Here is a 24,948-nt window from a genome sequence, read left to right as displayed (position 1 = left end):
AATTTAAAAAGAGTGATTTAAATTGAGGTTTTGTTCTTAATACATATCTATCATGTATATTCCTTTGCACATATCCAACATAAGTTATTAATTTTTTTGGTCTTTCTACAAAAGAGAAATCCTAGAATAGTCACTGAGAACCCCATAGAGAATCAATGATAAAGGGTTTAGAAAATTGTATTTCTGAGTGTTTATTATGCAAATAAATATATTACTTTAGATGGGAAAACTGAGTTTTGGTTCAGAAGGGTAACTGGCTTGTCTATGGTAACATAGCTAGAAAGTGTGAAATTTCAAGCTTGAATCAACGTGTGTTTGTCTTGGTAATATAGAGCGAATCTACATGGTTTAAATATAATCTTCACTATAAACATGAGTACATGTTGGTATGAAAAATTTGCCAGGATTGTGATGTCCAGTGTCCACTGTACAAAATGACAGGGGAACCGTCTTTCTTTGAGGACCTCCCTTCTCTCAGTTTAGCAAGGCGTGTCTTTCATATTTTTGATTGCTCCTGTTAGATTCACTCCTTCCAGTTTTGGCCTCATCTCTTCTTTCACCTTATTCATAATGGAGCAGGGTTCCCTTAGATCACAGGGGTAAATAATCTGTTCTAGAAGGAGAATCTACCAGTGGGCAGCAGCATGAAGGGCTTCTGCTGGGAAGAGTAGGTATGGGGAGAAGGGATGATGGAATCTTTGGATCAGGAGGTATGGTGAGATTCAGAATAGGCAATAGTTCACAGTCAGAGGAGTTGGCTGAAAAGAGTGACAGTGTTCACTATAGAATTCCAAGGAATATTTTAGTGTTCAGGCCCCACAAATCTGAACAATTCCCATGGGTAGTGGGGCACGTCATAGCTGGATGATTTAGGCCATTGAGGAGAAAGCCAAGAGGGCTGAGCTACATCTCCATAGTCACTAACATCATTATTTCAGTATACCACCTTCTTTCAGTAAATGCAATCGATACAAACTCACATTTATAAGACATAAATTAAGACATACTTAATCATATTACTGAAGGATTCTTTCCAGAATTTCTTCAACTATGTGGTTCCCCTAGTAACTTTCCAATGAAGTCCAATGCATAAAATTTCATTAACACTCAATGCACCAAGGTAGGAAGATAGCAACAGGAAATAAAGAAATGAAGGAATAGGATTAAAAGGCCTGAGTCTGAGTCCTCTCTGTTCTCTTAGAGCCCATCCCTTACCTGTAAAGTGCTTGGGACCCTTACCTGTAAAGTGAGGACTAATTTTAGACTGCCTCCAATGCCATGACTTTCAAATCCTGATCTTCCTCTATCCAATCCTACAAAGCAGAATAGATTCATGTATAAGAAGTCTTCTCATCCTCTAGGTCTGCTGAAAACAGCCAAAAACACCAGCCAGCACCTCAACCTCAGGAGCCCAGTGTAGCTCGCTCTGTCTGTCCTGGGATTGTCCTGTGCTTCTCCCACATCACTCTAACCCCAGCCACATTCAGTGTTTCTACCATATCCTCCCTCCGCTCAGAGTTTTCTAGGGTCCCATCTCCTCTGAACTTATAGAAATTATTATAATCTACCATGTCAGCCTCCCTGCTCCATTAAAATTATACCCTCAACCATCTCCTGTTTTCCCCAACATGCTCCTCCCCACCACCTCTGAGCTTTCACCTATGAAGTCTCATGATACTGCTCAAGGAAACTTTCCCAGATTGGCTGACCCCAGGGCTGCCACATACAGTTGTACATTTTGTGGACTACACAAAAGCACACACTGAGAGGGCAAATTGAGAACTGAACTGCATTTAGCTTACCAATTCTTCCACTGTGGTTCAGAGCTGTGTCTACTGGAGGCATTCCCCTCATTATTAATATCACCTGCTTTCCAAGCTGCATGTCACACATAAGGAATCCATCTGCCCAGAGAGGTTTGTACCAAAGTTCTTTGTAGACCAGCAATGTGATCCCAGTTGTGTCCTTCCTGCCCTCAGTATTCTCCAGTTCCAAACCTTATTTCCCATCATCACAACTGTACTCACATATATTATCAATTCTTTGTAAAGTTGCTTTTTTAAAAATCTCATAACATCTGAAAGCTGGGATCTTGCCCATTTTTCAGTGTCCTGGTACCTAAAAAAACTTCTTTCCCCCTTACTCTGTTCAAGCTCAAAGATAAACAGGAACTGAGATTAGATATCAGGTAAAGCACAAGACCTACAGGATCAGTAAATCAAACGAGGGGTTTGGTAGTGAGGCTAGACTCAGAGCAGCAGGGACTGAGGCAGTGGTCTGGCTGATCCTCCTTCCTGAAGGCCCTGCCAGCCCTGTGATGTCCCCCTCCAGGAAATGGGCCAGTTCTATGCAAATGTGTTCTTGCCCAGGAGTTTGGTTTCTTCTCTCAGAGCTCCTGGCACAGTGGAACCAATGTGAGCGGTTGCTTGGCAGGACGGAGAGGGGCAGGCTAGCAGTCCCAAGGCTCAAGTGACAGGACCAGGCCCAGGAGACAGGGATGTTGACTGGGGCTTTAACAGCCTTCCTGATGCCAATCTCAGCTGAAAACTCGATATTTCCACTTAGAACAAGAAACACCAGCCAGGAGCAGGGGGAAAGGAAGGCCATGTACCAGGAGTGCCCCCTGCAGGTCTCACTGGGTGGCACCAGAACAGAGGAAGGAAGCACAAGGTGGGTGGAAGTCTCAGGAGATGCCTGGGATGAGGAGCATAACCAGGAGAAGGAAGGATTTAGCAAGTGTTTTACTGCACATTTACAGTGTGGTAGGCATTGCCTCATGTACCATATTTTGCCATGTATAACATGCACCCATGTTTTGTGCACATTACATGCAAAATTATCATACCGAAGTAAAATGTACATCCTTATTTTTCCCTCAAAAATGTGGGCAAAAAGTGCGCATTATACACAGCAAAATGAGGTAATCCTCCTGACAAGCCCGGGAGATGGGTAATATGGTTATTTTCATTTCTTAGGTGAAGAAACTGCATACTTGCCCAAAGCCACCCAGCTGGTAGTAGACAGAATTGGGATTTGAACCCAGGTCACTGCCTCCTGAAATCATATTATTCAGTTCCATCTTTCCATCTTGCCATTTCATTCTAGGAACCTTTAAACCTCTTGTGTTCATTTCTATCTTTTCCTGCTCTTCTAGATCATATCTTCCTGTTACAACTTTAAGAAACCTGGAGAACAGATCAATAATAATACTGATAATAACACCACCTGATGTTTGTATACCACTCTCTGCTTTTCATTATTTCCCTGGAGAAAAATGAACATTGAAGTATTTCCATTTCTCCAAAATTTTCCCCTGATTTGTATTAGTGTTGCTAGTTATTACTATACAATTATCATCAGTTTATAAGAATACTTTATGCTTTTTTCATGTAATAATGCCTATCCGCACACTTATGTATATGACCATAGTAACTGATTATATTGCTATGCCACAGATATTACATTATTAAGGTGGTGTAACTTTGTGAAAATAGCACAGAGAGTAACACAGATGTGCGAGTTTGACTACCATCTCTGCCATTATTCAAACTCTATGATGTTTGGTAAATCATTCAGCCTTTCTCAGTTTTAGTTTTCTCATCTATAAATGAAGAATATAATACCTATCTCATTGGGTATCTCACAGGGTTTTTAAATGAAGTATGTGCCTACTTCATAGCTAATGCTCAACAAATGATTAGCAGTAGTGTTAGTATTTTGGGTTTAAGTGCCTCTCTCCTCCCTTGGACCATAAGCTCTTCTGGGCAGAGACTTACTCATTTCTGTAACCATCCCCACCTAGCACATTGCTTGACACTTGGACTCCATAAACATTTGTTGAATGAATAGTTAGTAAGCTCTAACCTAGGCTTTCCTCTCTGTTGGACATTTGAATTGTTTCTAGAGTTTTTGCTATCCACAAAATTAACTTCAAAGACCTTCTATTTATATATTGCCTCATTTGATCTGCATACCTGTGATGTAGGTGGAAAGGGGCTATTTGCACATGTCCACACCCTGTGATAGATGGAACAACTGTGGCTAAGGGAAGTGAAGTGATTCCTATGGGTCACATCACTAATTAGTAATAATGATAAGAATACTCTACCCTGCTTCCCTTCTTTGGGTGGATATCTTTTCCCCCTAGCTATCTCTATATGGATCAGGGTGGCCTCTCCAAAAATGGAGACTGGGAAAGTGTGCCTGGCTGGAGAGCAGAACTTGCACCCAGAGACACCTCTTGGAAGTAATAAGCTGCCAGCTCCCAGATGGTCCTTTGAATCCCCAGGAAACCAAACACTTTATTCCCAAATACATCCAGGCCTGTATTTTCCCAGAGCAAGGAGCTTCCTAGGAAAGAGCAGGCATGCTAGCTTTTTTCTTTCTTTTTTTTCTTTCCTGAGGGGGTGAGGAAAAAAAGCTCTGAGTTGTCCAAGAGGAGGGACTTTGCTAAAAATAACGACAGCGTGTGGATCAGCCTCTAGTGGTACCCAGACCTGGGAGGGGGGATGCTCTAGAACTGTCGCCAGACTGGTTGCTATAGAAACAGGAGAGGAGCAGGGGAGCCTGGGAAGTGGGGATGACACAGATAGCAAGTCCTAGTCAGAGCTGCCGCTACATTTAGGAGAAACAGCAGTGTCTGCGGCTCTCACCCTCCAAGGGGACTGGGGTGTGGGGGCAGTGTCAGGGGTATGGACGCTTCCCCCCAGGGGTCTTTGCTGCCGGCTGCTCTCCTCTCCACACACTGTGAGTTGAGTCGTGGGGGACTTGGGTTTGGGCCCCTATTTCCAAGACAAGTGGGGATTTGGGAAGAGCTGTTTCCTAAGGGAGTTTTCACCAGATCCTTTTCCAAAATATAAGCCTCCTTGCTGGCAAGCACTTCCTAGGGGGAGAAAGGGAGATCCAGGAAAATGTGGCATTGGGGTCTTTTGGAAAGGAGTCACAGTATGCACAAAAAATAACAAGGAGTAGGCTGGAGGAACAAGACTCTTTGGAAGGATGGGATGGTGCAGAAAACAAATCTTTGGTCCTGGGATAGAGGTAGTAACAATTCCACACCATTCTTTCTCCTGAGAAAAATGCAGCCACCACTCAGGAAGACACAAAGTAAGGCCCACCTAGATCCCTGGGGCAATGGAGAGCAAGAGAGTTCTCGGGGTGATCCGACTCTGGGGTTCATTCCCCACCCCTGGGGAAAGAGGTCTGTCTCAGCAGGCCAACTGGAGGTCACATTACCTAAAACCCTGAAAAAAATCTGGAAGTACACCTGAAGCTAGGATAAGTGAAACTGATGTACTTTTCTGCATGACCTGGGGGTCTGTGGGCCCCCCAGGGCTTAGAGACCACTTCTTAAGGACATCCTGGGCTGCAGGGAGGGAAAGGGAAGCCCACTGCTGGGGGAGGGCAAGACCCTAATCTGCAATTGCATTGGGGATCCTAGACCCTATGTGCCCTGGTTCTTCCTGGAAAATAAATTTGGGGGTGGCCCTAGTTCTAAGACATCTTATGTGGGTTTCTCCTCCTGTCCCAATGCATGCGCATGCACACACACACACACACACACACACACACACACACACACTGCCTCCAAGGTCTAACTGCAGAGTACCTCACTCCAGACTTTAAATCTGGAGCACTGGGTTTGGGGTTACATATCCAGGCTGCTTCTCCTCAGGACCTGGTCAAACGTCCAGGCCATCTGTGATCCTCATGTCACACTCTTCCCCTCCAAAGGCCACCCCAAACAGCTCAGGTTTACTTTTAAGTGGGGAAAAAGGATGATTCCCAGGAAGAAAGGCTGAAAAGTCTTGAGTCCTTATTCTAAACCAGGAGATGGTCCACATCGCCTAGGGCCTCCCGGGTCCCTGGGTGAGGGCCCTGGATCTCTCTCAGGGCCGACTGAAGCTCCTTCCAGAGCAAGAATTTGAGGCAAAAGCACATGGGCTTCTCTTGGAATGTGAGCTTTGGGGTATTTGGGGAGGGGGCTGTTAGGATAGTCAGTGGGAGGTAAGATGTTGGGGGAAAGAACTGGAGGGGGGGAGGATTTTGTGGGTGCTTAGGGCTTCACTGGACCTGATTTATTACTTCTCATGAAGAGCAAGATAGCAGAGAGATACAAGCCTAACTCCTGATGAACTTTCTGCTTCCTTTACCCTGAGTATTTGTATTGAAGCCTTATCTTCTAGTCCTCTGGCCCATTTTCATGCTGTCTCCACTGTGTAAAGAATCCAAGGAAAATGGGGTGATTCTACAGCAGAAATGAGCATGGTTAGTGCTCAGGGAGGGTTTCCAGTGGGACTTTCCTAGTGTGGGAATTTTCAATCCTTGCCCACTAGAAATCTTTTGCTTCCTCTCTCCACTTCCACTTCTCCTTTGTAAGCTTGTTGAGAGGAGGAAGATATGGGTGGGGATACAGTAAGTAAGGTCCATGGGGAAGGCACTGGGATTTTCTGTGTGTCAGTCTTGAGGTGAGCTTCAGAAGAGCCTGGTTAGACCATCAGGTTGAATTGTGGAGAACACGGATTAGGGGACTGCCCTTGACAATAGCTGGTGGGGGCGGGGGCAGTACAGCAGTGATCAGCAGGTGTGTCACATGAATTTTTAAAATATGCAATACCTGCCCTTGCTGGTGTGGCTCAGTGGATTGAGTGCCAGCCTGCGAACCAACGGGATACCTGTTCAATTCCCAGTCTGGGGCTCATGCCTGGGTTGCGGGTTGGTCCCCAGCTGCGGGGCAGGGGTGGGGGGGGGCATGTGAGAGGCAGCCACATGTTAATGTTTCCCTCCCTCTTTTTCTCCCTCCCTTCCCCTTTCTAGAAATAAATAAATAAAATCTTCGTTAAAAAATAAAATAAAATATAAAATACCTGACTAATCAGGGGCACTGACCTCTTTTCCCTTAGACGGTCAAATAAAAAAATGACAACAGCCAACACAACAATAGGCATGTGGTGTGAATGAATAAAAATTATACCTTTTTTTGTGTGTCAGATCAGCAAAAAAAAAAAAAAAAAAAAATTTTTTTGGTGTGCTGCAGAATTTTAGTAATTAGTTTGTGTGCCATGAGATGAAAAAGATTGAAAATCGCTGCAGTAGTAGTAGATTAACTGTCTGCCTCCAAGCCCACAGTCTAATGATTTCAGGAAATTGCCCCCATCCCTGGGTCTTTTGTCCTGGGATGCCAGCAGAGCGCTGCACACCCTAGTTAGAGGTGGTAAGTTCAAGGTTTCCGGTACCGCCTTCCCCTGAAAATAATCATCAAACTTGAACAGTGCTACTCAGTTCAAATACATTATCCCACTCGATACTCATGACTTTGTGAGGTGTGGGGGCAGCGAGGGTTGTATGTCCTGTTCCCATTCCTGGGAACTGATGCTGGCATTGAGGCAAAGAGGCGCGAAGGACCTTGTTCAGGGCCACCCAGTCTCTCGGTGCTGGCCCAGTCGTTTGTGCCTCTCCCATGGGTCTGTTCATTGGGTCAATTTTTAAGTCCCTGCAGGAGCCGTGACACCACAGAGAGGCGGCGCAGACCCCAGAGTGCGCGGAGGCGGTGACACCAACCCTGACCGTGACCGCAGCCCCCGCCTCCGCCATGGCGCAGGAGAATGCCGCCTTCTCCCACGGCCCTGAGGAGCCGCCCCGTCGCCGCGGCCGCCAGCGTTACGTGGAGAAGGACGGCCGGTGCAACGTGCAACAGGGCAACGTGCGCGAGACGTACCGTTACCTGACCGACCTGTTCACCACTCTGGTAGACCTGCAGTGGCGCCTCAGCCTGCTCTTCTTCGTGTTGGCCTACGCGCTCACCTGGCTTTTCTTCGGCGCCATCTGGTGGCTCATCGCCTACGGCCGTGGCGACCTGGAGCACCTGGAGGATACGGCCTGGACGCCCTGCGTCAACAACCTCAACGGCTTCGTGGCCGCCTTCCTCTTCTCCATCGAGACGGAGACCACCATCGGCTACGGGCACCGCGTCATCACCGACCAGTGCCCCGAGGGCATCGTGCTGCTGCTGCTGCAGGCCATCCTGGGCTCTATGGTGAACGCCTTCATGGTGGGCTGCATGTTCGTCAAGATCTCGCAGCCCAACAAGCGTGCTGCCACGCTCGTCTTCTCCTCGCACGCCGTGGTGTCGCTGCGCGACGGCCGCCTCTGCCTCATGTTCCGCGTGGGTGACCTCCGCTCCTCGCACATCGTCGAGGCCTCCATCCGCGCCAAGCTCATCCGCTCGCGCCAGACGCTAGAGGGCGAGTTCATCCCGCTGCACCAGACCGACCTCAGCGTGGGCTTTGACACAGGAGACGACCGCCTCTTCCTCGTCTCGCCGCTGGTCATCAGCCACGAGATCGACGCCGCCAGCCCCTTCTGGGAGGCATCGCGCCGTGCCCTCGAGAGAGACGACTTCGAGATTGTGGTCATCCTTGAGGGCATGGTGGAAGCCACGGGTGCGGGCGGGAGGAGGGGTGGGGGTGGGGGGCGCGGGCAGGGCTGAGGAGGGCAGGGGCTAGAGAAGGGGCCAGGGACAGGGGGAAGGTTAGACCAAAAGGCTGGTGGAGTGTGAGAGAATGAGGTGAGATAGCAGACCTCCGTTGGGTGGGACATGTGAGCAGAGTGACCTCCTAGAGAGGCCAGAGAAAGCTAGGAGGGACTCCCCGAAGTGGCCCTGGCCTGGGGCGCTGGGCTGAGAAGTCTGTGTCCTTGGGAATAAGGGAGAAGACTAATAATAGCTACCACTTGCCCCGTGCTTTTCTGTCTTGCGCATATCCAAAGCACCTCAAATCTCTGAGTTTATTTAACCTAAAGCAGAACCCCATGAAGATAACGTCTTGTTATTGTGCTCATTTTTCAGAGAGTGACTGCCCCAGTGAAAAGTTGAGTAAGTTGTCCACAGCCATACGCTAGTAAGTGGCCATGCCTGGAAAGGACACAGGCAGTCTGGTTTCAGTGTTTCGTGGTACAGAGTTGGAAGCGGGGGTTAGGTTCCCAGTTTTTGTTATTCTGAGAGTTCTGTGTCCCTGGAATTTCATGGTGAGGGTTTTCCATGGCCTGAGTTATTCCTAGGCTGGATTTTAATGAGAGGTTGATGCCTTAGCTCACTTCTGCCTCAGTTTCCCCATGCAGCAAAAGATTCTCAACTTCCACTGACAAATGAAATGGATGCTGTTAGCATTTCTAGCCATTTCTTAGCAGCAACTAGCAATGTACCTGTATGTCAGTACCTCCAACTCAGGCATACAAAGTGAAGGGCTTGGAAGCAGGTAGGGAGAGGCTGGTGCCAGGGCAGCCAATGCGGTCCCTTAGGACTTGAGATCTCAGGGTTGGGGGATAGCCAAAGGCCCATGTAGTTCCTGCCACTGCTGTCAGAACTTTTGCACCCTGCTGGCTTCTCGCGCAAGTCTCTCTCTCAAACCCCTTCCTGGCCCCTTCAAGATGATCCTCCACACACCACCCTCGCCTCATTGTCCCCCTTTCCTTCTTAACCATCCCCAGGTTCCCCCTAGCTTTTTCCTTCCCCCCTCAGCCCACCCCCTTTTCTCTCTGTCCCTCTAGCTCTTGCTGTTTTGCCAGTACCTGAGGCAACCGGTGTCCTTACAAAGATGTCCCTGCCCAGTCGCCTTCTCCCTTTGTACCTAGCCCCTCCCTCTCTCCTCAGGGTCCCTTTTGTCTCTCCTTCTCCTCCCCCACTAGATTCTTTTTATTCCAGCCTTTATCAAAGGGAGGGAGGAAGGAAGCATAACCAAGACCCCAAGGTGTCTCAGTGTGGAGCTTGCCATAGTGAGAGCCAGTCTCTGGTTAGCTGATGTTCAGCCTTCTGTTTCCCCTTGTTCTGAGGTGAACATGGGCTGAGGTGGCTGCTCCCTGGGGGTAGGAGGAGAACCACTTGCCCTGGGGGTATGCCCACCCAACAGGGAGGGCAGGACACAGGCCCAGGGAAAGGAGGGTGGGGTGGAAAAGATAGGGATGGAAGCTTGTCTGACTTTTCTAGGGTGGCAAAGCTGGAAAGGATGGTATTATTTTGGGTGTGAGAGTCAGGATTCAAATGCTTTTGAAAAGCAAGTGTAATGAGCCAAAATCCAAAAAGATGACATTTAAAAGGAGTAAATATAAAAGTCTACATTTAGGCTTTTAAAAAAATCACTTATGTAAGCACAGCATGGAAGAGCTCTGGTGAAAAAGAACTGAGAGTTTTAGTTGGCCACAAGCTTAATGTCACAGCAATATGATACAGCTTCCAAAATGTTTATGTAATGTAATTTTGGGCTCTATTAGTTAAAGCAGCATGGCCAGAAGAGAGAAGTGGTATGCCCTCTCTTATGCAAGGAGCAGGCCTCAACTGGAGTACTTATCACAAAGTACTTAAAGGATCCTCCTTGGCCATTCTGGTTTACAGTGAAGAAAGTAAAATTTTGGAAAGCCAGGACACATGAGGAATGCTGGAGGGTAACGGGGATGTTCAACCTGAAAAAGAGAAGACAAGTTAGAACCTGAGACTCCTGTTTTCAGATACTTGAAGGGGTGTCATATGGCAGGGGAATGAAATGAAAAGGTGGAAATCCCAGGAGGCAGATTTTAGCTCTGTATAAAGAACAACTCAACTATCAGAGCTATTATGCAAAGGAGTGAGCACCTTGTGAGGTGGCGAGCTCTCAGTTCTGGGAGCAAATCAAGTACAAGCCAGATGCCCACAATTGGGAATGCTACAGTGGGGAGCCCTGAATGAGGAGAGAAATTGGACTAGAAGATCCCCAAGTTCAATTTTCAGGTTAAGCTTCTCTGATTGGCATCTCCAGTGGAGAGGCAGGGAGGGAGCAGGTTGGTGATGAAAAGGAATTGAACAAATGGAGAAGAGATGAGAGCTAAGCTTGCACAAGACTTGGGAAGGGAAAGAAAGTGGGCTGGACCAAAAAGGGGTGGAACCCTTGGGAAGGAATATAAGGAAGAGTGCTGGGAATAGGGTGGTAGAGTGAGAGGCAGGAGAGGGAAGCCTAGTGTTGGGTTCCCCCTGACCCTTGCCCCTCCCTCCAGGGATGACATGCCAAGCTCGGAGCTCCTACCTGGTGGACGAGGTGCTGTGGGGCCACCGCTTCACATCAGTGCTGACCCTGGAGGATGGCTTCTACGAGGTGGACTATGCCAGCTTCCACCAGACTTTTGAGGTGCCCACACCCTCATGCAGCGCCCGGGAGCTGGCTGAGGCAGCAGCTCGCCTTGATGCTCATCTCTACTGGTCTATTCCCAGCCAGCTGGATGAGAAGGTGGAGGAGGAGGGGGCAGGGGAAGGGGCAGGGGGAGAGGCTGGGGCTGACAAGGAGCAGAATGGCTGCCTGCCACCCCCAGAGAGTGAGTCTAAGGTGTGATCAGTTTCTTCCAGACCCCTCTGGCAGGACCAGACACAGGTATCTAGGGAGCTGGATATTGGAGGTGGAGAAGGAGGCAGTGAGATCCCTGAGAATGGAGAGTCCCCTCAGAATCTCAAGTCCAGGATCCAATGTGGAAGGGAGGGATCCTGATTTCAGACGAACAGAGGGTGGGGATAAGTGAACTTACCAGCCTGTCTGTGTTTGACCTTCACATCTGTTCATGGGTGGATGGATGGACAGAAGAGTGAACTTATGTAGATTGGATGGGTAGATGGAAGCAGATAAAAGAGAGAGCTGGTAGATAGGTAAGTAGACCGACAGGTAGGTGGTGCACTCAGGACTGCTGCTAACCCACAGAGCATCTTTGTGCAAATTTTACAAAGGCACCCTTTTTCCCCAGACTGACACCAGCCCAAACCAGGGTGAGTGGCTTGGGGAACAGAGTGTGGGCTGGATTTTAGTCCCCACTCACTTCCTCAGCCAGCCTCCCTGTGTGTGGCACACCTGTCTCACCAGATACAGTAACCCCACCTGACCCAGAGGAGAGCTGGATGGAGGTGGGCAGAGATGAGGAGGTGCCCTTCCAGCTCTACCCCCACCATTATGACAGGCTGGGCAGGCAGATGAAAGGCTGTAGGGATAGCTCAGGAGGGTGTAAGTGACCTTGTCTACTGCATAGGGAAACAGGAAGTGGGGAGCTTCCAGAGCTGGGACTCTGGGAAAGGAGACCTCTTTTCTGACAGTGTAGTGAGACTTCTTAAGTACCTCTGCAGATGTAGGAGGGGAGAGGTTCTGAGGAGGAAGAGGGCCAGGGAGAAATGGAGACGTGATGTCACTACAGTTGGGACACAGGGGCCCTTGGGAAAGCAGAATTAGACTTGGGGCACAGTGAGAGGAAGTCATTCATATTGTTCAATTAGTATCCATTGGGTACAGAACACTCAACCAGGCACATGGGGGACAGACAGTCAGAGACCCATTTCCTATTTCAAAATATAGTGTACATGGGCAAAACAGAGAAATGTGCCTATGGCAACTGTTTCAAACTGAGAACCTGAGTAGGGGTAGAAAGGTTTGGTAATCAGAAGCTAGGGATTGAGCAAGGCACAGAGAATGAGCTAAACCAGCAGCTGTAACACTTGAGAGTGCATCAGAGTCACCAGGAGGGCTTATAGAAATAGACACTTGCTTCACTTCCAGAGTTTCTGCCTCAATAGGTCTGAGGTGGAGAGCAAACATTTGCATTTCTAATGGGCCCCAGGTCATGCTGACACTGCTGGAATAGGGGATCCCAGGTTGAAAACCACTGCTGTAGTGGAACACTGGGAGGTCACATCAGGGGGCGGAGCATACAAGCCGAGGAGTAGCTGAGAAGCTGAAAAGTCTTGGGGTGGAGACTGAAATATAAAGGGTAGAGTCTTGTGCATGGGGAAAGGGGACCCTGAAATCCAGGCTGATGAGTTTAACTCTAGGCCCAGGAACTCAACCATCAGTGGAAATAAGGCAGTGACAACTAAAGATAGTGTTTGGGGAAAGATAAGTTCAGACAGAGGGAGGCGGCCAGGAGGCCTTGAGGGGATTCCAGGGGAAGTGATAGGGAGCTGCAGCAGGAAATGGCAAAGGAAAGAATCCCAAGTAAATTCTTGGTTTCACAGTGGCATCCTTGCCGCAAGCATTTTTGCCACATAACTAATTGGCTATAAGGCAATTTTGTCATTAAAAGGAAGGACATTTTTTAAAAGACTTTATTTATTTATTTTTACAGAGGGGAAGGGAGGGAGAAACAGAGGGAGATAAACATCAATGCATTGTTGCGTCTTACGCACCCCCTGCTGGGGACCTGGCCTGCAACCTAGGCCTGTGCCCTGACTGGGAATTGAACTGGTGACCCTTTGGTTCACAGGCCAGTGCTCAGTCCACTGAGCCACACCAGATAGAGCAAAAAGGAAGGACGTTTAAAAGGACATAAAAATTAAAGACTTTTATTGTGATATGCAAAGCATTCAAATACATTTGAAAAGTGTGTAGACTCATGGCAATACTGCACAAGTCACTTATTTTACTTTAAGGTTGTGCCTAAGAACTAAGTACTAAGTCTTAGTTCTGTGGGAAATGTGGGTTTAACTCTGCACCTCCAAAGAGAGACCTCAGCTTCTATTTCTCCCCTCAATGTAATGTATTTCACAACCAACTCTTGAGGCAAATCTTCATCATTTGGAAGAAATGCTAACTATTTTAAGACCTGCATCACATCTACTTGTCACTGTATAGACCATTATGAAAATTAAGGTTTACATATAATATAAAAATGGGAGTACTGCAAGAACTTTTACGAATGGAGAAATGAAACCAAAATGACAACTAGCTTAAATACATTGTCTGCTGAACTGATTGATTTGTCCATGGAAAAATGAAACCAAACACCCCCCTCCCCCATGCTGTCAATCAGTTATTTTCTCTCTCTCACAGCAAAATTGCCTTATGGTCAATTATTATGCAGTGAAAATGTTTTGGGCAAAACTGCTTGCAGCGAAGATGACTGCAGCAAAGATGCTACAATGAACATACCAGATGCACCCTTGTAGGACTTCAGAGGCAGGATTAAATGTGGCAGAGAGGTGAGGCATCCAACATCTGGTTGTATCTGTGGCCTATGGTCTGCCCAGTTAGGACAGAAGACTCTGTAGGTGCTATTCCCATCCCACATCTCTACCCCTCTTCCTGTGTCATCCCAATCACCAAGGGCAGCTACCCAGGATGGTGAGTGCAGAGCAACAGCAAGTTGAGAAGAAACAGAGTTAAAGGGGACCTGAGGCTGGCCTCCTGGGAGAAGAGCGTGTGCCCAAGCAGGCATGCCCTCTGACACTGGCTATACCCCACTCCTGTCCTTCAATAAAAGTCTAGGCCCCTTGGGGGAAAACACCCTACTCTGCTCCATCCCAGGCTGGGAAGCTGAGGTCCAGTGGGACCTGTGCCTCCTGAAAGCAGATATAGGGATTCTAGAGGGAACCCATGCCAGTTTGGGTTCACTGAGAGAGGACATCTTTGCCTCAGGTTGCAGGGCCATGAGAGTCATTATCAAAGATGAGGTGCCGGAACCCTGATGTCACCTGAAGAACAAACACTAAGATGCAGGCTGGAGAGTCATTGTGGTTTAACTCAGTGAAAAGGCTGGAGTCTCAATAGGAGAGATTAGGCCATATCCACACTCTAGTGAATCCATTGCAATTGAATAGGGAGACACTGAGGCTGGATGGAAGTCATGAGACTCCACCATACCTTTCCTTGCCACTCAGGGCACCATTGGGTACAGTGTAAGGAGTCATGAGACCTAGATTCTAGCCCAGATACTGTCACTAATTAGCTCTATTACTCTAGGTAAGTCACATCACTTCTCTGGGATTCAGTTTCCCGATCTGTAAAAGTAACACTTAGCAAACTAGTAATGCTTAATAAATGTTTACATAACTGAATTGAATGAGGTAGACTGGGTGCCTCTTAAGGTACAGTGCAGTAAGAATTCTAAGATTAAAGAACCCTTAGGCAGAGGGGTGAGGTAAGACCTGGGGGTACCTATGGGCGCAGGCGTATGCAGGCCCCACTTTGACTGCTGTTGTACCCACCACCCAGGCAGGGCTGTGTTCTGCGGCTTCTATTCTGCTGCTGTCAGAATAATGAAGATGGGGAAGAAAAGTGCTGAGGCTCCAGGGCCAGTGGGAGGAATCACGTCCAAGACCAGCAGGATTAGCAGAATGAGAGGGCAGAGTGGTGCCGGGAACTCAGAATGGGCATGGCCCCAGAAAGCCTGTGCCCTGCAACCTGGGAGCAGCTGGGAGAAGGCACCCCCCTTGAGGAGTTCCAATAAGAATTGGCTCAGCACAGACAGCTAAGACAGCAGATGGGACCCAGGTGTCCCTTCCTGGGGTGGGCGGCATGGCCCACAGAGGCCAGATGGTGTTTGTGGTGGGAAGAGAGGCCTGGGTCATCCAGAATAGGTTGTCAAGCCGCAATAACCCCCCTGCCATATCTCAAAGCTTCGTACAGCCTGATGGCAGGAAAAACACAGCTGCTCTGGGTTTTATAAAACAAGTTTATTCACATTTTAGAAAAACGAATTCTACAAGAGGGAAGGCCTCCCTGCAGGTTGGGTATGAAATCAAGATCAGAAAGCCAGAGAGAGGAGTCAGGAAGGAAAGAGTGGGAAATGGAGGCTGTGCCCCCAACTCCGGGTGGGGATGGGTCAAATAAATTAAAGGAAGGGCAGACAGAGGGAGAGGGTATCCAGGCAACCAGAGTTGGGCTTGGAGCTGGGCTGGAAGACAGTCAACACCTGTGAGAACTGGAGAGAAAGCATGGAGTAGGCTAAGGAGAGCCCTGAGTAGGGCTCCTCCCAGCGCTCTTGGGGTGAACAGGGTCTTGCAGAGAACTGCCCCTCCTCCAGGTGGGGCCAGGGAGCAAGCAGCTCATCTCAGGGCTTGAGAAGGCAAGGCTGGGGGTTCTTTTCTCTTACCTGGAAGGGCAAAGGATCACCGTTTTCGCAGCCTCTTCATGAAGCAGCAGGTGATGGTGCTAAGGATGGTGGCGCCAGTGACTAGGGCAACCCCTGCACCCACCAGCAGGGGCACGAACAGGGTGTCCAGGGCTGGGTGAGAGACAATGGCTGTGTTCAGCCTCAGGTACCACTGCCCATCACACACTGTTCTGCTTAAGTCCCAGCACCTTTTCTATTAAGTTGTCTGTACCCACTTCCTCCTCAGTCACAGACAGCCCTCCCAGCCCACTCCCTGCCCTCTCTGCATTCAAGTGAAACACTACCACCAAGGACCCTGGCGAAGATGGGTACTAGGGGGCTGAAAACTGTATTTTCAAGACTCTTCATGTAAAGAGATGTGGGCATAAAGAGGGGACAGTAGTAGAAGGATCAGATAGAAAGGGAGGAACAAGAGCGTGGTGCTGGAGGAAGGTGGTGAGGGGAGAGCGGGAGTCACTCACCATGCATGTAGGGGTAGACTGTGACAGGCCCCGAACGGGCACTGCCCACCTGGTACCAGCTGTAGTCGGTGTGCTGTACCCAGGCGCTGGGGGCACAGTGGTACACACCTTCATCCTCAGGCCCCAAGCTGTGTAGTCTCAACCGATGGCTTCGGGGCCCCACCAGCTCCACGCTGACAGGGCCTCCTCCAGGCCTGACCCCCAGCTTTGCCACACCATCCTGACTCATGCCACCCACCAGCTGGGCAGAGGCAGAGCTCAGCTCCCTGTCCTCAGGTCGCTCTACCCACCAGTTGGTGGCCAGCCTTAGCCCTGGGGGGCCACCCCGTACAGAGATGTTGCAGAGCAGGGAGGCCGTCTCTCCGCGGTACACTGTGCCTCCTGCCAGCCACGCCAGAGCCTCCAGCACCACACCTGCACAACCAAAGCCATGAGATCAGAGGATGAGGGTTGGGAGTGGGGAGTACCTGGTCAGGACTGCTATGCAAGCAACACTCCAGGAAATTCAGGGTGTCCCCACAATCTTAGGAGTGTGAGACTAAAGCAGAGAGGCAGCTGATAGAGAGTGAGAGAGGGTCATAGTGACAAAAGGAAAAGGGTTCTACAAGCCCAACCAACCCCTCTTACCTTCCTCCCGCACATGCACGGGGAGGGGCCGGGAGCGGGCGCTGGCTGCTTCACGAAGCCGGGCCCCAGACCCTCGGACATAAGCCTTGGCAAGGCAGCGGTATGTGCCTGCGTCGCCAGGCTGGGCAGCTTCCAGCCGAAGCCGGTAGGTTCTGGATGCCACCTTCTCCATGGCAATGTGTCGGCCCTCATAGCCAGGGCCCAGGCTGCCCACACCCTCTGTGTCCAACTGGGCTACCAGGCGGCCAGGCCCAGGTGCCCCTGCAGGTGCCATCTCCCAGCCCACAGAGTATGCAGCATGATGGCCTGGTGGGGGCAGTGCCCCTGACACATTGCACAGCAGTTCCAAGGGTTCCCCTGGGCCAATCCGACGTTCACCAGGTCCCACTGCCACTGCTAGTTGGCTGGCTGAAATGTAGGAAGGGAAAGAAGTCAGGAAGGCAGGAGGAGGCACAGAGTGCCTGACTCCCCAACTGTAGTTCCCTCGACAGCAGCAACTTCGAGGCCACCTATCTGACCCTCACAGGGTATGACCATCTCCCTTACCCAGGGGCCTGATTCACACCTTCCATCACAGCCCTCCTGTCTCCACACCCATCTCTAAGCAGAGAAAACCCATCATGGGTACAGTGGGAAGCAATGTTCACAGGGCTGCTCACTCTAGGGAAGGTGAGCTCCCGAGTCAGACATTGGCCATCTAGTGTCCCCTGTGTCCATGATGCCCACTGAGATATGGCTCCTAGCTTCTGCACTCACACAGAGTCTGCACGTCCACGTGGGCCAGGACAGCCCTCTTCTCCGCTATTTGGGCCCAGGTGCCATCAGGATCCTGAATCCACTCAGTAGCAGTACAGTGGTAGGTTCCAGCATCCTCTGCCTGGGCTCCCCCCACCACCATGCGGTACCTCTCGGCCCCCTCCTTGCCCAGTCGCAGCTCCCCTGCAGCTAGCCGCTCAGCATAGGGAGCACCAGCCTCCACGGCCAGGTCAGGCCGGAGTCCCACCACTTCCTGTAGAGTTGCTCGCCCCACTGGCACCTCAGGAACAGTTCGTCCAAAGGACACCGCCAGGTGTGTGTGCTTCTGCGTGCTTGTCCGAGCCAGGCAGCCCAGTGCCAGCTCCTGCCCCTCATGCACCGTCAGGCGAGGGGGAGAAGTCGGGGCCTGGCGGCCTCGGGGCCCTGGGGAGGTTGCAGACACCTGCAGCACATCTGGAAGAACTGGAGAGCACAGCTGGAGTGAAGGAGGGATGGGAGCTGGCAGCCCTCATTATTGTTTCCTATAGACAACCTATTTCCCTGAATAGACTGTGAGCCCCTATAGGGAGAAGATTTCATTTATGGTGTATTATTTCTTCTGTAACCCAGTGGTGCCATGCACAGTGCTGGGGACACAACAAGCATGCAATAAATACTTGCTGAATATTAAAACCACCCCATTGCCTACTCACCCTTATGTCTGGGACTGCCCCCTGTTTGAAATAATCAGAAAAGTGGCTCTGTCTTCCTTCTCAGAAGACAAAGAAACTTAAGAGAAAAAGACTGTCACGTGGTCTCACTCCTACCCTACTTCTGCTTTCTCCCCTCCTCGCCCAGATCTGGATCCTAGAATTTCTAGTAATGGAGTTTATTCACCCTGTCAGAGAATGAAGAAGGGATCAGAGAATTTAAGGATGCTTCTCCTCTCCCAGGAGGTAATTCAATGACATAAGAAGAGCAGTGGACGGGAAAGGGTTAGAGTCCCAGACCAGCCTCTAACTTTGTTGGGTGACTTTGTGCAAGTCACTTAACCTCTTTGGGCCTCAGGTTCCTCAGCCGCAAAACCTAAGGGGTTGTTATATAGGTCCCATGGGGGCATTCTGCCCCCTTTTCTTGGGGGGGCACCCCTTCCTAGGGCCCAGTACCTCTCAGTTCGACCTTGCCGCTGTAGCTACCCAGGTAGTGGGCATCAGTGGACGGTGTGTAGCACTCATAAACGCCAGCATCCTGGGCCTGCAGGCGGGCAATCTTGAGCATCACAGCATCACCCCGCAGACGCTGCACCTGCACCTCACCAGCTGCCACACGAGCCCCAAAGACAGCGTAGGAGAATCGGGTATCCCTGGTACTAACAATGCCCAGTGCAGCTTCTGGGGCCTCAGGCCTGTACAGGAACCACTCAAAGTCCTGCTGGGCAGGGCCCTCGTAGCCAGTAACATTGCAGGAGATAGAGATGGCTGTGCCAGACACACGGTAGAGCGGCCCCTCGGGGACGAGCACCTCCCGGGCACAGCACCCAACTCCTGTAGAGAAGAGGAAATGTTGAGAATGCCTGGATCCCCATTGAATCCCCCAACTATCAGCACCATTCTTGGCCCCTCCCCCTAAAAGGAAAGGAAACCTGGGGAGAGTTGGTAAGCCACTTGGACCATGTTCTGAGAACAGGGAAAAAGTGCTGGGAGGTAAGACACCTGGGACTCAAGGAGCTGATACAGAGCCACGTTTGCCTCAGAACCCAGCGATATCCCAGATATCCCATTTCCGGCAGACCTGAAGCAGTGTGCCTATGGGCAGAAAGGAGAACATCTGCTTTCTGTTTTAACCATTTCCTGCTTCCAGCTATGCCTTGATTCCCTCCCCTCACCCCCTAGTCTCATGTCGGTTCCCGCTCTGGCTTAGTCAGCAGAGCCTTCTAGCTAAGGGATTCTGAAACCACGTCGCCCTCTTTTGTTTGAGAAGAGCTGGCAAATTCTTATTCAAAAGGGCTGGTTGGCTCAGCTGTATCACCTGGGCCAGGGGATCCAGACAATGGAGCCAGTGGCCCAAGCTGGACAGGGCACAGACTTCTCACCATACAATGCCCTCCCCCTCTCCAGCTGTGCCATGAGCTCATAGCTTCTCCAAACTGACAGGACTGCAGAGACAGCTGAGCCTTATGGGGCAAAAGCCAGGCTCTGCCCTGGCCTCTGGGGACAGAAGATCCCTCCCTCCCCTCCAGTGCCTGCCAATCTTCCAGGCTGGCCCAGCTGATGCACAATGTCCCCCACCCCTAGCTCCCTAACAAAAGCCTTTTTTGCATTTGCATGACATGCATTCTTTTATATATATGGGTCCCTTTCCATAGGGAGGCAGGAAATCCCCAGCTGCCCCTTCCCACCTTTCTCATAACTCTCTACACCTTACTGCGAACCCCTAGCAGATACTCCTGGGGCTTGGAGGCTCAGCTTTCTCCTTCCATCCCAGCCCCACTAGATAAGATCATGGAACCCCAGAATGTAAGGAGGGCTAGGGCAGACTCCTGCCTCCATTTTACAGATGAGAAAGGTAAGGCAGGAGTTCATTGTCCTAAGATCCAATTGTCCTTGGATGCCTTCCACACATCCCTGCAGAGAGGAAGAGGGGAACTCCAAGGCAAGCAAGGCCTAAGCGGAAAACCTCACTAACCAGAATGTCACTCCCAGGGTCATCCCCGTGGCCTGTCCACAGCTGCTGAAGGAAAATGGAAACACTGAATTTGTGGTCAAATTCTGTCCTCCAGCTCCTCCAAAAGTACTCCCCTTGACTCTCCTACAGGTGCAGGCTGCTTGCCCTTCTTCCTATGGCTGAGTCACTTGGAGAACTTGTGGTAGCTTGGTTAGAGTATTCGGTTAGAGGGCAGACTGGGAGTCAGCCCTATTTCTGTCCCTAGCTATATGGCTTGGATCTGTACCTTAACCTCCCAGGCCTCAGTTTCCATGCTAAGGAGAGCTAACAGCTTCCCCTTTGACAGTGTGACTCAGGAGGACCTGGCCTAAGGTCACGTTATAATCAGGGTGCTGACAAAGATGGGCAAGCTGACATATTCCCAGGTCTCCAGACAGAGTCTGCTCAGAAGGGCCCCCTCCCACCTTCCTGGTTCCACAACTGCTTGGAGATCCCCATGGGAAAGTCACCTCTCCCTCCCCCTGACCTCCGCCTTAGGAAACTAGCTGGCAGGGAACTTTCTCACCAACACGGTCCCCTCCTCTGTGTTACTAGAGAGGGAAAGGAGAGCAAAGAGACTTACTTTGCAGTAGCACAGATCTGGGTTCAAATCCTAGACCCACCAACACTCACTGGATGAGTTCTCTCAGCATGTTACTCCATTTTCCTCATCTTTGAAACGACTGTAAGTGCAGTCAGGCTCTTTCATCTCTGTGCTTCACACTTCCCCACCTCCCCTGGGCTCCTTACTACTCTACACTGCCCACTGGGGAAAACAGGCTAACTGCTAGGAAACAGAGCTCTCTGACATCCTCCTGCCTCCCACCCAGGGCCCAAAGGAGAAGATTCATTCTACTCCCACAGGGCCCAGAGAACTATGCAGCGGAGGAGAGACTCTGCTTGATGCCGCTGTGGAGCTCTGGTCCGGAAAAGGCGGCTGGGGCTAAGTCAGTCTGCACATGGACTATATGACAGCTCTGAATCCTGGCAGCAAGGCTACCCCCTCACTTTACCCCCCACACTGTGCTCTTATTTCAAGGGCTTCAGCCTCCCGAACATCTCTGCATAGGCAGTCTCACTGTGTTGATGCCATACTCCTCCCCAGATTATCTATAGGGTACCCTTCAGTTCATGCCAAAAACAATCCCAATGTCACTGCCCTTATGCATCCATGCAGCAGTGGCCCAGAACACCCCACAATGAACACCTACCATAACAGAAACAGGGTGCTTGGAGATCCCAGCATCAGTCTCCATGGAGCCTGGTTTCTCCCCAGGCAGGAAAGCTGGGACTGAGTGGGTGTGACCACCAGTGGGGAGGCTAGAGATTCAAGCACCATCTGGGTGTGGGGAAGGGCAAAGAGGGACCCTGCCCAGTTCGGAGATGGGGGTGAGAGAGGGACGTGCGCCCAACACCAAACGATGAAGTGTGCAACCTCAGAGGATAAAGTTTGGGGGGGGGGCGGGGAGGCAATTAGGGGAGACTTACTTCAAAGATCGTGGGTAGAATGGGCCCCTGGGCCTGCAGCCAACTTGGGGCAATTATGAAGACCTGCAGGCACTGCCCACGCAGGCTGGGCTTGAAGCAGAATGTGAGGCAGAGAACACCTGGGTGCAGGGAACCCAGGATCTGAGTATGCCGACTAAGAAATGGGGCCTGGCCCCTTGAGACCTGGCGGTCCCATCGGTCACTGAGCGAGGGGCGGCACCTCAGTGGGTCCTCACTGTGCTCCAGCCTGGGGCCTAGCGCTGGGGATCCTTCACTTCACCACAGACTGGCCGGGTGGTCTGATGGCGCCCTGACGAACTGGGGTGAGAAGGGCTTCGAAATGCCGGGAAGGCTGGCCGGGCTGGGCTCCAGGTGGCAGGCAGCTGCCGGGCGGGCTGGGGGCTACGGACAGGGACTGGGCTTACCCAGCATTAGCAGAAGCAGCAGCGGCGGCGGCGGCGGCGGTGGCGTGGGACCGAGGCCGCCCATCCTGCGCAGCCGGCTCTGGGGTGGCTTCGGGGGCAGCGCGAGCTCTGGGTGGCCAGGGACTCGGGGGGGCGCATGCCCGGGTAGGGGGCGCAGAGCGGAGCTGCGAAGCGTGGGTGCTCGGAGCGGTGCTGAACCGAGAGGGAGGTGCCAAGTCCCCTCCTTCCTCCCTTCTTCCTTCTCCCTCCTCCCACTGCTTTCCCTCCCTCCTCTGACACCCTGGAAATCATTCCCGCCCTGCCCTGCCCGGGCTCCGCCCCCGCCCCGGCCCCAGGCTGCCCCCCACCGCCGCGGGTTGCCAGCCCCGCCCGGATCTAGCCAGGTCCCCAACCCGCCTCGACCCTTCCGGACCCTGGCCCCGCCCGAATCCATAGTTTTGGACCTCGGTCTTGTTTCGAGCTAAGAGCCAACTTTGGCCCCAGCCCCGACTCCGCCCCTGTTCGGGGCTCCGCCGTGGCCTAGGTCCAGGACCCTGGCCCTGGCTGCGCCATAACCGTGACCCTGGCCCCGCCCACTTCACTCCGGGCCCGCTCAGGCACCGCCCCTAACCAGGTCCGGGCCTACGGTCTGTCAGGTCCCTGACCCCGGCAAGGCCCCGCCCACTTCAGCTTTGGCTGTGACCTTCCCAGAGGCGCCGGAATCTGCGCCGGGGCTCCGCCATTGTAGTTAGGGAGCGCTGGCGACCCCAGGTCTCAGCCAAGTCCCCATCCACCGCCTAACAGTGTGCACTCCCACTCCGCACCGGCCATCCTTTCCCTGAGAGTAGGGTGTAGGGGCACTGGATTTGGTGGGGTGAGTGTAGCCACGGACTTAGAATTCGGTTATTTGCTCTGGGCTGCTAGGCCTCGCCGCAAACCCCGCTGGGCATGGGCGGGACTCAGGAGTCCCTGAAGCAAAAGATCTGGGCTGTAGAGCGCTGGAGACCTGTTAGCAGCCCCTCGGGGCATAACCGAAGGAAGCACAATAGGAGAGTGGGTCCGCCGGGCGCCTTCAAATCCTGGTGACCCTTGGTCTAGTTGCTTAACCTCCTTCTACCCTAGTTTTCTTGTTGGCAAGTTGACATACACCCCAAAGTGGGATTTTTGTTTGTTTGTTTTTTGACGATTAATTGAAATAACGTACATAAGGTACTTGGCACATGATAACGCAAAATAGGATATTCACCTCGGAGAGCTAGCTTTTTCCAGGAAAATCAGCAAACCCAAGGCAGCAAGACCTCCAGACCTAACTAATAATCACGAGGACCTGACTAATTGTCACAAGCTCCGGACCTCTGGCAGGCTAAAGATAAACATCTTGACCTATGTTGTTTCAGCTCCTGAGCCTTAAGGTGGAACGACCCTGTGGCTACTCTCCCATGAAACCAGATAGAGGGACACTGGGACAGACCTCAGACGTGTTCTTAAAACCTGAAGAAATGATTTATTACCCTTACTTCACCCCCGACCAATCAGCTCCCAGCACGACCAGGAAACCCCTAAACCATGGTGTCTTGTGATTTTGTCCTATATAATCTGTAACCTACATACTATCAGGGAGCTTAGGCTTTTCAGCATTTGCTTCCAGTTCTCCTGGGTGGAACCATTCATAATAGAAATAGCCAATATTTCTGCAATTCTCAGTGTTTAGTGTTTAGCCTTGCTACCACCAGGTGGACAAACTCTTTCTGTTGTGTAACAGTCATCATAGAGTCCATTTTTTGGAGGCTTATACCAGGAGGCCCTTTTGGATATGTTTACATAAGAAATGTCCAAACTTGTAGAAAATTTGTATGAGTTTATTTCAGCCAATCTGACGACAATTGCCAGGAAGCAAAATCTCAATGTACTGAGAAAATATGCCAGAGAATGGCGATTTTGCAGCGTGTGTATACATTAGAGTAAATGGAGGAGATGAAAGCAGGATTACATGAAATCCTTTTGTGGGAGATTAAGGAGGCAGGGGAAGGCAAACCCAGGAAATCTCTGGGAATGAATAAAATGGCAAATTAGCCCTGGCGGGTGTGCCTCAGTGGATTGAGTGCTGGCCTGCGGGTTTGATTTGCAGCCAGGGCACATGCCTGGGTTGTGGGCCAGATCCCCCAGTAGGAGGCGTTTAAGAGGCAACCACACATTGCTGTTTCTCTCCCTTTCTTTCTCCCTCTCTTCCACTCTCTAAAAATAAATAAAATCTTTTTTTTAAAAAAGGCAAATTAGGGAAATGCATACTTCATTTATATTGGTGGGTACAGAATAGTTAATAATTAACATTTACAGCACGTAGAGGTGGTAAGCAGAGAACAAGGTAACAGTGAAAGGGGGCCTGGCTGGGCCGCTCAGTTGGTTAGAGTGCCCTTCAGCTACGCATGGTTGCAGGGCCAGTCCCCAGTCAGGGCACATTCGAGAATCAACCAATAAACGCACAAATGGAACAACAAATCGATATTTCTCTTTTTCCCCTTCTCTCTCTCTGTCAACTCAATTTTAAACAAACAAACAAACAAACAATGAGGATTCTGTGGTCTGGGGGTTTGCCTTAAAGGAGTCTAGAAAAAAGGAATATTCTGACATTTCAAAGGTAT

At 50.8% G+C, this 24,948-nt stretch overlaps 2 protein-coding genes across 4 annotated transcripts; one reads left to right on the top strand and one right to left on the bottom strand.

Moving 5' to 3' along the window:
• The first annotated feature begins 4,635 nt into the window (after positions 1–4,635).
• KCNJ9 (potassium inwardly rectifying channel subfamily J member 9) lies at positions 4,636–23,985 on the top strand. 2 transcript variants are annotated; one of them, XM_054563386.1, is made up of 4 exons: positions 4,636–4,746; positions 7,490–8,441; positions 11,023–11,153; positions 23,704–23,985. In XM_054563386.1, the coding sequence occupies exons 2-4, from the start codon at positions 7,592–7,594 to the stop codon at positions 23,884–23,886; spliced, it is 1,164 nt and encodes a 387-aa protein (XP_054419361.1). In that variant the 5' UTR covers positions 4,636–4,746; positions 7,490–7,591; the 3' UTR covers positions 23,887–23,985. The 2 variants fall into 2 exon arrangements, with proteins under 2 accessions (XP_054419361.1, XP_054419360.1); XM_054563385.1 differs by lacking the exon at positions 23,704–23,985 and having other exon boundaries at positions 11,023–13,673.
• On the bottom strand, positions 15,434–22,851 carry IGSF8 (immunoglobulin superfamily member 8). 2 transcript variants are annotated; one of them, XM_054563384.1, is made up of 8 exons: positions 22,771–22,851; positions 22,328–22,519; positions 18,878–19,255; positions 17,733–18,194; positions 16,977–17,384; positions 16,350–16,763; positions 15,868–15,999; positions 15,434–15,696 (listed from the first exon to the last, which is right to left on the bottom strand). In XM_054563384.1, exons 2-7 carry the CDS (start codon positions 22,389–22,391, stop codon positions 15,884–15,886), a joined length of 1,842 nt encoding a protein of 613 aa, XP_054419359.1. In that variant the 5' UTR covers positions 22,392–22,519; positions 22,771–22,851; the 3' UTR covers positions 15,434–15,696; positions 15,868–15,883. The 2 variants fall into 2 exon arrangements, with proteins under 2 accessions (XP_054419359.1, XP_054419358.1); XM_054563383.1 differs by lacking the exon at positions 22,771–22,851 and having other exon boundaries at positions 22,328–22,571.
• Positions 23,986–24,948: the final 963 nt, after the last annotated feature.

Source organism: Pteronotus mesoamericanus, unplaced genomic scaffold (genome assembly GCF_021234165.1).
Source record: "Pteronotus mesoamericanus isolate MK-2021 breed Mesoamerican mustached bat unplaced genomic scaffold, CSHL_Meso_final scaffold_705, whole genome shotgun sequence".
NCBI lineage: Eukaryota > Metazoa > Chordata > Mammalia > Chiroptera > Mormoopidae > Pteronotus > Pteronotus mesoamericanus.
This window is presented reverse-complemented; position numbering and strand designations above follow the sequence as displayed.